Genomic DNA, 13,132 nt, shown 5'->3' with positions numbered 1-13,132 from the left:
ACTCAGATCACCCAACATAAATCCCACCTAACATCCATGGGACATAATTGAGAGGTCAGCCTGTGCACAAAATCCTGCACTGGCAACACTTACTCAATTATGGATGGCTATAGAGGCAGCATGGCTCAATATTCCTACAGAGGACTTCCAATGACTTGCTGAGTCCATGCCATGTTGAGTTGCTGCACTACGCCAGGCAAATCGAGGTCGACACCTCATTAGCAGGCATCCCATGACCTTTGTTACCTCAGTGTACATGGCACATGTTACAGCTTGCAAACATGCTGAGAACTCAATATGTGTACACTTGTCTTCAGCCCTTTCATTGCCATTGTTCCTTTAGCACACTTTACTGCTCACTAATGCTTAAATTCCCAATTAGTAACAAATCCCTCTCCTTGGGTAGCCATTCAGAATGAGCCAGAAGGTGTGAAAAGACACCTATAGCAGATTTACATCAAATTAGCTCAGTTCTTCCACTGGTTGTCAATGTGCCACGTTCATAAAGCAAAGAAAGATATTAACACTTCTTGTGACAAAGTTGTGTACCACACTGTGATTCGGAGATGGAGACAGTGTCTTTCAAGCTTGCACGCCTTGGAGAGCTCACTTTTCCCATTATGTTGCGAGCTTTGCACAGGCTTTCCTGAAATGCTGCTGAACTAATACATCTGGGGGAAAGGATATATCAAAAGCATCAATCAGGACATAAACTCCACAAACTCCACAAAATTGATATGATTTACTCAGACAGCCCAGAATGATTCTTCTACTATGCAGAAGAACTAGCTCCATTTTGAAACTCCCTGGAAGTTTAAAAATGTGTGCCAGATTGGAAGCTCTCTTACAGTAGGCAATGCTCTCACCAATGCAGCTATTCAGACATGATTTGCAGTGCACTCTCACATTTTCAATTCTGCCAGTACCCCTCTTCTACTTTCCAAACTTCATGTAAGTTCTCCTTCTACCTTGTGGGACTAGGACTCCCAGACAAAAGGTTATCTTGGAGAAAATGGCTTTGTCATAGCCTAGGGCACTCACACCTAGCTCTCACTGCATATGTGAGCAGATGCAGACAGTATAGGCTATCCACCAGATGGCTGTATTCCACACTCCCTTGTGCACACGATGTGAGCTGATCACCCACTCCTGCTCAAAGAGCATAGGCAGTGGAGTGCTATCATGTACACTATGGCCAGGCTGCGAGACTACCTGCCTGTTCAACCTACTCTGCCCTTCAGTGGCTATGCGCGCATGGCTGCCCAGTGGTCACGCAAGATGGAACAATATAATCTGAAGCTGAGTGAGCACTGTTTTAGAAACTACCCATGTGGGCAACTCCTGAGTCACACCCATATAGCTCAGTAGGTAACAGCATTGTCTGCAATAGCGAGGTTCTGGATTCTGGGTTCTAGTCCCCGTCAAGCAATTTCCCACCTGACACTGTCATTAAACCAAACTCTCTCTTTTTAATTTTACTTTTTAAATATGCTTTTTCAGATGTGTAGCAGTTGTCTCTGCAGAGCTGGTAATGCAAAAATGGAAGCGCACGACAGTGGTGTAATTGAGAACACTGCTCACTGAAGCCAGAGGTTCTGGGTGACAGGCCCAGTCGAGCACAAAGCTTTACCTTTTAACAAATATATTACTTGTAATACGTACTCTGCAGAAAGAGAAGCACATTATCTTGTACCAGCATAGAAGTGACATGTAACTGGTCATGTGCACTTTCTGCTTTCAGTTACCCAATTTTGCCACTAATCCATAACAAGGAACGTTCCATCAGACAGAACGCATATCCACTGTACCTGTGACATGGGCAATGCTTCAGCTATCACACCAGATTAGATTCGTTCCTATTCCTGCATTTGTGACAATGTGAGCTTTAAGTCTGATGAGTATGGTGAGCCAGCTGGCACACCAAGTGGGTTCGCACAAAATATGCAACAAACCAAATGAAGACGTAAGTGGAAAATGCTGCTTCTCGTGTTCACTCCCAATATGCATGAAAATCAAACTATATGGATGTATAGAAAAATGAAGTAATAGTTCTTATTGCACATTTATTCTCAAATTACACGACTGTGACATTAAACTACACTACTGCATTCCATACTACAGAATTTTAAACAGAAGAAGATTATCTCCTATCAGCTTCTTGGTGAAAAGAAAATACTAAGCAAGATCAAACAAACAATAAGCAGCAGCTGCCAACACTCTCAGAAGACGGAACATGTCACATGACTCAGTATGCTATAAGAGTCACAGAATTTTTTTTTCCGGGCAGAAAGAAAATATTTTATAGATTGCACCTGAAATACTAACTAAGCTTACCTTTTAATTTCCACGTCATAATTCACTACTTCTCTATGTATCAAACTCCTTACATCTGATAGATGGGTACATGCAGATGTGCTTGTTATTTGTACCATATTTGTTTCAATGTTTTGAAAAGAACCTGTAAAAGATGTTTTTATAAGTGACCAAATATTACAGCAGGGGATCAAAGTTATATCTGTGATTCTTGAGTTTCTCCCGGCGTATTTGATAATCAAAATATCCACGGGTGTACTGCCGGTCTACAATGTCCAACAGGCACAATATTTCGGCAATCATACATGTCGCCATCATCAGGTGAACTGACAGACTGAGCTCCTGTGAACGCGCCGGCACAGAGATCCGTACGCTATGGCTGCTTAGAAGGAACTGGGTTTGGTCACAGCGGCGGCCGATTTAAATACTCTCCGCCCGCGGCGCGTTTCCTCCGCTGTCCGCGGTGAAAAGGATTGTGACGGTGTCTGAGATGACGTCGGAGTGATGGCTCTGTCCACCGTGGTCGTCACAACTATATGTTTGCTCGATTTACTCTTGATTAACCCAATGTTGGGTTAACACAATGTTGGGTTAATCAAGAGTAAATCGAGCAAACGTATAGTTGTGACGACCATGGCAGACAGAGCCATCACTCCGACGTCATCTCTGATGCTGTTGCAATCTGTCCCACCACACGACTGCGGCGCAGGGCGCGGATAGCAGAGGGAGTGCACTGCGGACGGACGGTATTTAAATCGGCCGCAGCCACGACTGAACCCAGTTCCCTCTGAGCAGCCATAGTGTATGGATCTCAGTCTGTCAGATCACCTGATGATGGCAACATATATGATCGCCAAAATATTGTGCCCGTTGGACATTGTAGACTGGCAGTACACCCGTGGATATTTTGATTAAAGTTATATCTAGTTATAATGAAAGAAAATTTTCTAGTACTCAGGATGAAGAGCCACTGTGGAACTTAAAGATGAGAAGAGTGACAAAATACTTGAAAAAGGTAATAAAATATATGAAAAGTGTGATTAAAAGGTGACAAATAGATAATGCACAAAGAAATTGTTTTCATTTTTGACAATCCCCTAGCAAAAAGGCCAGTTAAGACCACAATAAATGAGTCTATTATGATCATAGATGGGGTAGTGCCTTTTTTTCCTTCATACATATTGATTAATATTTCCCAGGTTATTGGTAATTTGATATTAGTAATCTTACGTCACAAACAAAATCTACATCACATTTTTACAACTAATGGCAGTCTACACTTCAATGCCGGAAAAAGATCAACAAAATATTTTTAATTTCTGTTTCTTAGGAATCTTAGTAAAAAATGAAGCAAGTGTACAAGATTTTCTGTTCTCAAGATTTGTTGCGTGGATTTATGCACCCTCAATCATACCCTGGGCCAGTTTTGCTGCCTTTAAGTTCTTATTAGGGTGCTTTCTGCAGTTTAGTTTAAGTTTGAGCTTGAGCTTGGGAGAAGTTCTTCTCCTGCCTCTTACACAGCAACTGTCTCATAGTCACTTTATTTTTCCTTGTTATTCACCTTTTTAATCTTCTGTTCAATATGCTTTGGTTTTGTTCCTATTTTTGCTTTTCTTCTAATCCACATTTCCTTTTCCTTTCACATTCTTCCTTATAAGCAGTATAGTTTGCATGTGACTGATGTCCATACCTAATGAGCTGTGACTCAACAGATACAGAAAGAAAATGGCAGTATTGTAGCAAAGAATGCCTCACAGCCAGAGCCAGTCTAAGGTCCAAGTGGCACAAGCTGCCATTTGAGGCACCAAGCTAAGAGGGGCACTAGTGGTGCCTAAGTGCAACATTTTTTATTTTTTTTCCAGTGCATATCACATTTAGTGGTGAGAACCAATTAAGTTGGATGTGTATGAGAGAAAAGGAGGGATAAAGAGAGGAAGGGGGGGGGGGGGTGATGCCACAGCGTAAGTTGCTTGGAAAAATGTTCTTGAACTGACCCTACTCACCATCAAAACACTGTTTAAAAATCTTTCGGTCATTGCTGTCTTCTCTTCTCCTAAAGTATGCTTTGAAATGCAATGTCTTCTCTCTTTGCCCACATTTTCACTGGACAATGTAAGAGAAGCCTTCAAAAGTTTGGAAACATTCGGATACTTTAACTCTGTGGATGATGAGTCTCTTTTTTTAGATGTGCTGCTGCTAATAATTGTCAACACCTTTGATATCCAGAGCTGGGTCATCCTTTTTGAACTGTTGAACCTTCTGCTCATCTAATAAGTAACCCTGTCAGATATCGAACGGCATCATTTTTGCAACCTTTAATGAGTCACTACAGCTTCTGCTTCTTTCTTTCATGTCTAAAAACCTAAAAATTATGAGAGGTGCACTTGTGAGCATGTCTTTTTCATCACATGTTTGCAGATGTAATGTTTATGCATGTTATTTAGAAACCACAACTTGTCAAATTCTCCCATTTTACTAAGTTCTTCAGTCACTTGACTGCTAACAACCAGTTGTTCAGGAGGAAGCATGTTATCCAATGTAAAGAGTTCTTTATGAATAAATTCAGAAATACCCTCAATTTTTCTCAAAGCATAAATCTTCAAAACCAAAGTCAAAACAGCTGGCAGTATGTTTTCTATTTCTGTATGCAAGTTGTGACTCAAAGAGGTTTAGTTTTGAAAATACTGCAGATGAAATTATAAAATGAAGTTCTGCTTTCATTGGAGGTTCTTTTTAAAACAGTCACAACGGCACAGTGGCATTAGGACTGAACAGTAAAAAAAAACTTTTTTAGGGACATCTGCTTCCGAAAGTAACACCAATACCTACACAGTGTTTAAAAATACTGCTGGCTGAAGGTCCTAAAGAGCCGCCTAGTGGTTGAATGACTCAAAAAACTTGTTATGCGAAATGTTAAACTTCAACAGAATTCCTTCAAATTCTTCACAGCAAACAGATCAACCATCAAAATAATGGCGAATACTGACCAGAAATTTGGATGCTTCTTCATCTAAGTGCTTAAAGAAAGTTCTTAGATGATGCATTGTTATGCAACACTTATTCTCTGACCAAAATATAATGGTTCTTTTCAATTCTGTTTTATCTTTAACACTGGTCATTTCATCAAAACTCAATGTGTATTATGATGAACATGCTGCTTCTAATATATGTTCCTGGAAATACAGTGCCAGACCATCAGTTACAGGGTATCTCATTTTCTTAGACAAAAACTGGAAAATGTTTAGGAACACTATCAGGCACTATCTTAAAAACATTACAAATATCATTGGACAAATCCACGGAAATTACTCATTTCACTGTCCTGATCAATTCAGCAATGGTGTAAATATCCTGGGGAATTTACATCCATATTGTTAGCACTTGTAACGAACTTTAAAGTTGTATTTTATCCCAGAGTTCTAAATGTAACTGATGTGGTCCACACTTAATTTCAAAGTTACAGTTATGCTTTGTTGAAAGTAAGTGATTAAACATAGCCTGAAAACCTTTTGTCTCAAAATTAAGAGAGCAAGAAAACAATGCAAAACAGTTCACGTCCACTAACTACCCTCCTTACAGAGACTTTACTTTTCAAACTGCCTGTCTTTCCAAGCCAGTCGCTACAGAATTAGTATTTTCTCATCTTAAAAAGCTTATTTTCACAATTTATCATACTATCACAGCAGTAGTTTTGCTATTATGGCAAAATTAGAATCTGGAACAAAAATAGAACCAGTTGTAATAGAGGAATATTTGACACTAATAGCAGGTGTGCAAAATATAACAAATTGCTCAAAAATAAAAAAAGGAACAATGTATCTCAAATTTCAGAAGCCCCTCAGGTTAGATTTTATCAACTTGGAGCATTCCAAAAAGCTAAATGGACAAACAGTGATGCGCAAACTTAGAAATAAAAGTAAATAACTTTTCTTGCTATTGGAGCAAAAGCAGATTGAAGGTGAGAAAAATTTAAAAAAGTGACAAAGATGACTCACTCCTCACCGTGAGTACTGTAGTCTTTATGCACTGTCTTTTTATCTACACATCAACAATAACAAACATACTAGAAGCTTGAAAACAGAGAAGCCCTTGCAAAAATTTGTTGCTGTCACCATACATAATGGAACATGAAAAATTTTATATAAAAATGTAGATTTCACTAGCATGCTTTTTGCCTATGAGTAAATAAATAGAGTGAAAAGAAAGAAATATGGTAGGTGATTTAGGCTAAGGTAACTAAATCTAAGGTGAACACAGAAGCATAAAGCGTTGCAAAACTCAGGATGAAAAACAACAGACAATACTTAAATGTCTTGAAGTTCATCACTCTATTGAAGACTCCCTTAATTTGCAGGTCAAATTTAATGAGAGCTTCACCTGCAGAAGGATACGAGAAGAAATGGCAACAGGATTGAAATTAAATTTAAATTATATTAAAAAGCATGATTTATGCGAAGGAATGAGGTGAATGAGATACAAAATGTACAGCAACAACATGAAAACAATGGTGACGAAAAAGCATGTGTAACAGAAATATTGTGAGGAAGTAACACCAACAGCAGACATTGAGAAATGAGAGAAGGGCATGGCAGGCATATCTGAACAAATCAGTTGGCTGGTTGGAGTACAGCATGCTCAGAAGATCCTAGACATCATCTTTAAATGCCAGAGGTTACAGTGTTTGAAAATGTATATTACCAAATCAAGACACTTTTTCTCAGCTATAGTCTACATTTAAGTTAAATAATATGATACTACAACAGTGGACAGCCAGATTCAAGGCAAACTAGATAACTTATTACAATTCATTTCTTTGTGCACTTTCTTTACACATTTAATTGTATGGACAACTCAATAATTTTGCACAAGTTGGAATATTATGAGATAAGGGGAAAAGCTCAACAATGTTTTACTTAATATCCAGAAAGTATGAAACAGAAGATTGTCCTCCAGTGATGTAAAATGAGAGGGGTGGGGGTGGGGGGAGGTATATTAAAAAAATACTATCAACTGAGAGGGAATTAGTTCCATGGATCATTTTGCACTTGCACAATAAATCTTACTGATTTGGGTTGAGTCATTTTACATTCACACCACAAATTATTTTGTGAATACGGCTACACACTGAACATTTACTCTCTCTCTCTGATCATCACATATTTAATGCAGTGTTTCCTAAATTCAACATGTGGTTTTTACTGACTCAAATTACTAACTGTGAACAGGGAGAAAGAATAAAAGTCCAGAAAAACAGCAAGCTCTCATCTTTCCATTGCTTTTCATATGAAATATGTGCCTCACAAAATTTCTGACTCAAATAATCAGTCAACAGTTTGGTTTTCTTCAGTGGATCATTAAGATTTTCTCAGTATCTCAAAGGTAGTATATAAAGAATAAGCTGATATTCATATTGTGGCAATACCAATTACATGCAAGAATGTCAATTGACCAAGTCCCTACACCTTTTAAAATGAATTTCATTTCATGACTATAATGTCAATAAGAAAACAGTAGACTTTTCTTTGAGTAAGTTCTTTCAATTTCTTTAAATAATGTGAAATGTTTTATTTGAAAGTACATAAAAATGCAACCAGTCACATTTATGGATAGTTATTTATTATCCCATGAACTGGTTTTCAAACCTTTTTCAGGTTCAGATAGTTTTCCAGAAGATACACATCTATTTCTAGCATAATGCTGTGTGTTGGCTTGCGACAGTATGGGTGGCTTATATCTGTTAGTGTCCATCTGTCTACTTCCAATGTGATGGTCAGCTGGTACATCACTACACACTTTTACACAATATGTATGCATTTACACTGTGATAGTGAAACTTTGCAGCATCCAGCATGTGCTATAAAACTGTTGCTTGTTACAATGGTTATGTTCAGCAACTTGGAGACCATTTGCAGCCATTCATGGACTTAATGTTCTGAAGCAATCATGAAATTTTTATGGATGATAATACACCATGTCACCAGGTGTCAGTTGTTCGCAATTGGCTGAAGAACATTCTGGACAATTGGAGCGAAATTTTGGCCACCCAGATCACCCAATATGAATCCCATCAAACATTTATGGAACATAATCAAGAGGTCAGTTTGTGCACAAAATCCTACACCAGCCACATGTTCACCATTTATGGACGTCTATAAAGGGAGCATGGCTCAGTATTTATGCAATGGACTTCCAATGACCTCTTGAGCCAATGCCACGTCAAGTTAATGCACTACACCAGGCAAAACGTGGTCCGACACGATACTAGGAGATGTGTCATGACTTTTGTCCCTCAGTGTGTATCAGTGAATATTGGCATTGTTTTTGTGCTTAGAACAATTGTTGGCAACTAACTAAATAAGGGAGTAAACAATCTGTGAGGCTGTTGTGGTCAGTATGTCAGACTGTTTAAAGCACTGATAACAAGAGGTTCTAGAGTGGACACCACACATTATCCCCATTACACACTTTTGTGATCCTAGAATAGACATTAGTGAATGAAAATAGGAAAAGTAAGTTCCCTTTTTGACATTTTTATCTCTTAAATCTTATATTATCGATAACGCAAAAATTACAGACCTTAGAAGTTTAATAAGATCTGTAACATGTGACTTCTAGCTCTGGTTGTTATCAATATTAATACCTAAGAATTAAGAATATTATGTCTCATTTATTGATTTACCCTTGCGTGTTATTTCTAATGATGTGCTCAGGCCTCGTGCAGTACTGACTTGAAAGTATCATGTTTTATCTAAATTCAGAGACAGTCCATTAGCAGAGAACAAGCTATTGATTACCACGAAAATATCATTTACACTTTCCTATACCTGAAGATATTTGTTCACAGTTTGGAAGCTGCTTGTCTGTTACATTATCTTCCGAGTCATCAGGTGAGAGCTCATGAACTGGACGGTTAAGCTGAAAACATACATTAGAAACAAGTATTAGATAGGTCTGTGACAGAAAAATATAAATATGAAAGTGAAAAAGAAAGAGAGAAAAATACTGGATGAGAATTTTTGGTAGTTGCAACTTGGACATACACTGTCAAACAACCACTGTACCTGATGACCAGTATACACTAACAGCTTCTCACGTATTATTTCTCCTTGTGATGTTACCTCCCTTTTCCATTTTTGAATGTATTTATGTTTCCTCTGATTCCATTCACATTGGACAGAAATTAAGTAAGAGACAAAATAAAAGAATAAGAAGAGCTGTACACAGCATTCTTAGTTCGAAGAGCAGTGGACCGGGTAGAAGTTTCAGGCCAAGGGACTTCTTCAGATCTTTTTTAAAATAGCGTATTTCAATTAACCAGGCCTGCAGCCCAGTATAAATTCTCAAGTGTTGTACAAAAAAAGAAAGAGATGACTGTCCTCGCTTAGCCACCATACTCGCCAGGTCTCACACTGTTGCTTTTGCTTGTTTCCGTAAGTAAGTAAGTAGGAAGAATTTGTCATGGGCACTATGCCGTTCCAAAAGAAGCTGGCCCATATTCCATGACAAAGGGGACCATTAGGACAAGTCTGTTGTTGTCACCTGAGCTTCAGGCAGGCCTTTGCAACCAGCCACCTGCGTAATTCTGCACCAGAGCACACCGATTAGAGCTGGTGCAGTACCTTACAATGCAGCATTGTACCAAGAGTGATTGACTGTGTTGTTACATGGTGTAGCATAATGTGGCATTTCCACAGCCGAATATGCAATGGAAGCTTACCAGTTTAAACAAACATGTCTGACGTGAGTATAAATGTTCCCAGTTCACGTGGTAGCATCATTCCTTCACACACACACACTCTGTGTCATTCATCGGCCAAATCTACAACTAAGCTACTCCAGCTTCATCGAGCAGCGTCACCAGCATGATAAAGTCGATCTACGAGCCACAAGCTACACCTGATGGTTCTGAACTTTGAAGTGGATTTGAAAAGGTGAGGCCACCCATTGGGCACCATAGCCCTGCCAGCCAGTCTCTGAGAACCCTGAGTTTGAAATTGAGACGTGCATTCTTCCAGCTAATGGCACAGAGAGCCAGTGGTACTTGATCGCTGCCTGACTTGGCCTTGTAAATCACCTTGTCAGCCTCGTGTTGTATCAGCAAGGTCGCTGCCTGCCATCAGATGCTGCTGTCTCAGCATATCACTGGGGATGACACTGGCCTCAAGCCATGAGCTTCACCTGGGCTACTGTATGGAAAGCATCAAATAGTAAATAATGTTCCTGTTGAGTAAGGATTTCTACTCCATCTATATTGTAGCACTGGAGAACCCATACCACAGCTTTCTCCACGTGCAACTCTACAATGGGTAGCAGCCTGCCCGTAACTCTGGTGTGAGGAGAGACAGTAGTTACGAATGACATCACAGAGCAATGATGTAAGGCATAACCTCAATGTGGTGGGTGGAAATGAGCTTTTTTGAGCTGGTAGGTGTGAGCATGTAATGTATTAACCACTCAACCACTCGTAAACAGAAGCATAGACAAATATGTGTAGTGACAGAATTTTACTTAGATGGTGGATCAAAGCATAAGTCTTTATTGGACATGGGTTTGCAAGTGTCTGTGGTAACTTTGGACTTCATGTGGAACAGGCAGCTGAGCCCACCATGATGCAGAGTAAGTTGAATAAATGCAAATGATATGCATTCATTGGGTTCAGTAGTGTTGAGTGTTTGGGTTGTGGCAAAAAGTTATTCGGTTTGTACGGAAATCCTGTCTCAAATAGGCAATTGTTACTGTGCAATCTTAGTGTCAAATTTCTTGTTTATCATCATGCTGGAATTTACCTTGATCAGTGCAAGATAGGCTCCAGCTCTCAGCTGATATGTGTCTATGGAGCGACAAGTTAAGAGTTTATCTTTTTCTGTGCTTGCCACGTAGTATATTTATTAAATTTCGTGCATGTTTCTCTGTTTAGGAGGTTAATCCCGTGTTTCTCTAAGTGTAAATTCATTCAGACTGTAGTGCAATAGTTGCTCACTGAACAGCCCGGTACATAGTTTATTAACACATCCGTATCCATTGTTGATGCTTCAGGAAGGTAGCTAGTAGCATATCTAGGATTGTCTGCTTTTATTGTCCATTTCTTTAGTTAGTATGCTAGGCTGCCTAGGATGTGTACATGCTGTGTGGGAACGCAAAAGGAGCTGGCCGCGGTCTGTGAACAGCTGAATGTGCTCTTGGCTACAGTCAGTCACCTTCAGGCTACCACCTTGAGGTGTAACAGTGGCAGAGAATCTGGCGCATCACATGGGACACCACAGGTGTCACTTGTTTTGCCCACAGGATCTGCTTCTGAGGCACCTCCTAGTGCACCTGACACAGTAGATTCACCCTCACAGTAGCGCGAGTGGCGGGTGGTAATGCATTCGCGTTGCTCGAGGCAGAGGGCCAATGTGGAGACTGGTCACCCAGCCTCGCCCACTCACCCTGCGAGTGGACATATGGCCACTCCTTCAGCAGGATCCGAGCAGGTACACGGGGGCGAATGGTTCGCTAGTTATTGGGAGCTACAATGTTAGGCGTGTTATGGAGTCCCTTACGTGGCTGGAAAGAAAGCCAATATGCTCTCAGTATATTTTCTGGGAGGGCCTCATCCGAGATGTGGAGGCCCTGCATATTGTGGCTCATGTTTACACCAATGACACCTGTCCCATCTGTTCTGAGGCAATTCTCAGTTTGTACAGGAGGCTGGCGGAGGTGGTGAACGCTGCTGCACTCACGCACAGGGTGCAAGCAGAGCTCGCAATTTGCAGCATTGTTCCCAGAGTTGATAGGGGTACTTTGGTTTGGAGCCCAGTAGAGGATCTCAACCAAGGGCTTTGTGATGGTCTTGGTTGCAGATTTCTACACCTGCATTATCTTGTGAGATTTGTAGGACTCCCCTTGATAGGTCAGGGTTGCACACACAAAAGAAGCAGCTACTTGGGTAGCAGAGTACTTGTGGAGTGCTCATGAGGGTATTTTAGGCTAGGCAGTAGTTTTAGGTGCTCTGATGAACACTCGCCAGTCGATAAGCAGCAACGGAAGTCAAACGGCGTTCAGAATAAAGACACTTTGACTGTCACAATTTATCAAAAACTGTTGAAGTATTTGTATTCAAGTTCTCATTCTCAAATTATTCTTCGGAGTGAGAGCTGGTTGAAACCCAATATTTAGTGAGTTGTAGAATGTATATCGGAAAGACAGATTAGTGGCCATATGAGGGGGTGTGTTAATTGCAGTTGACAAAAATATTGTCTCTATTGAGGTCAAAGTTGAGTGTGACAGTGAAGACATCTGATCACATATAACAGGTATAGGTGAAACCAAGTTAATTGTTGTACGTTTTTACCGGCCACCGTACTCTGCTGTGACAGTTCAAGAGTCAGTCGAAGAAAGTCTATGGTCAACAGCATGTAAATACCCAGATCATGCAATACTGGTTGGAGGGATTTTTAACCTGCTCAGTAAAGACTGGGATGCCTATGTATTCATTGTAGGGTACAGACAGACAATGTAAATTCTCTTGAGCAGCTAGCTCGGCAGCCCACAAGCAATGGAAATATCTTAGACCTTGTAGTTACAAATAGGCCACACCTTATTGACAGTGTCAGTATAGAAACGGGGATTAGAGATCATGATGTCATTATAGAAACTATGATCATGAATGTTAATAAATCAGTCAAGAAGATTAGGAGAGAGTTTCTGCTAGATACAGCAGATAAGCAATTATTAACATCTCACTTAGACAGTGAACTGGCATCACTTAGTTCCAGTAAGATGGACATAGAGGAATTGTAGGCAGATCACTGATTGTAAATCGTGTTTTGGAGACTTA

At 40.0% G+C, this 13,132-nt stretch overlaps 1 protein-coding gene across 2 annotated transcripts in view; it reads right to left on the bottom strand.

Annotated features, from left to right (window-relative positions):
* The window catches only part of LOC126298872 (crossover junction endonuclease MUS81-like), a 198,028-nt gene that overhangs the window by 115,513 nt on the left and 69,383 nt on the right, over positions 1–13,132 (bottom strand). For both annotated transcript variants that reach the window (XM_049990387.1, XM_049990388.1), the window contains exons 4-5: positions 9,138–9,228; positions 2,335–2,458 (exon numbers count right to left, since the gene is read on the bottom strand). In XM_049990387.1, the coding sequence (XP_049846344.1) occupies positions 2,335–2,458; positions 9,138–9,228 (215 nt within the window). The remainder of the gene's footprint in view (positions 1–2,334; positions 2,459–9,137; positions 9,229–13,132) is intronic.

The sequence above is a fragment of the Schistocerca gregaria genome, chromosome X (assembly GCF_023897955.1).
Source record: "Schistocerca gregaria isolate iqSchGreg1 chromosome X, iqSchGreg1.2, whole genome shotgun sequence".
Lineage (NCBI taxonomy): Eukaryota > Metazoa > Arthropoda > Insecta > Orthoptera > Acrididae > Schistocerca > Schistocerca gregaria.
Note: the sequence above shows the minus strand (reverse complement) of the source record. Positions and strands in the feature narration are given on the sequence as shown.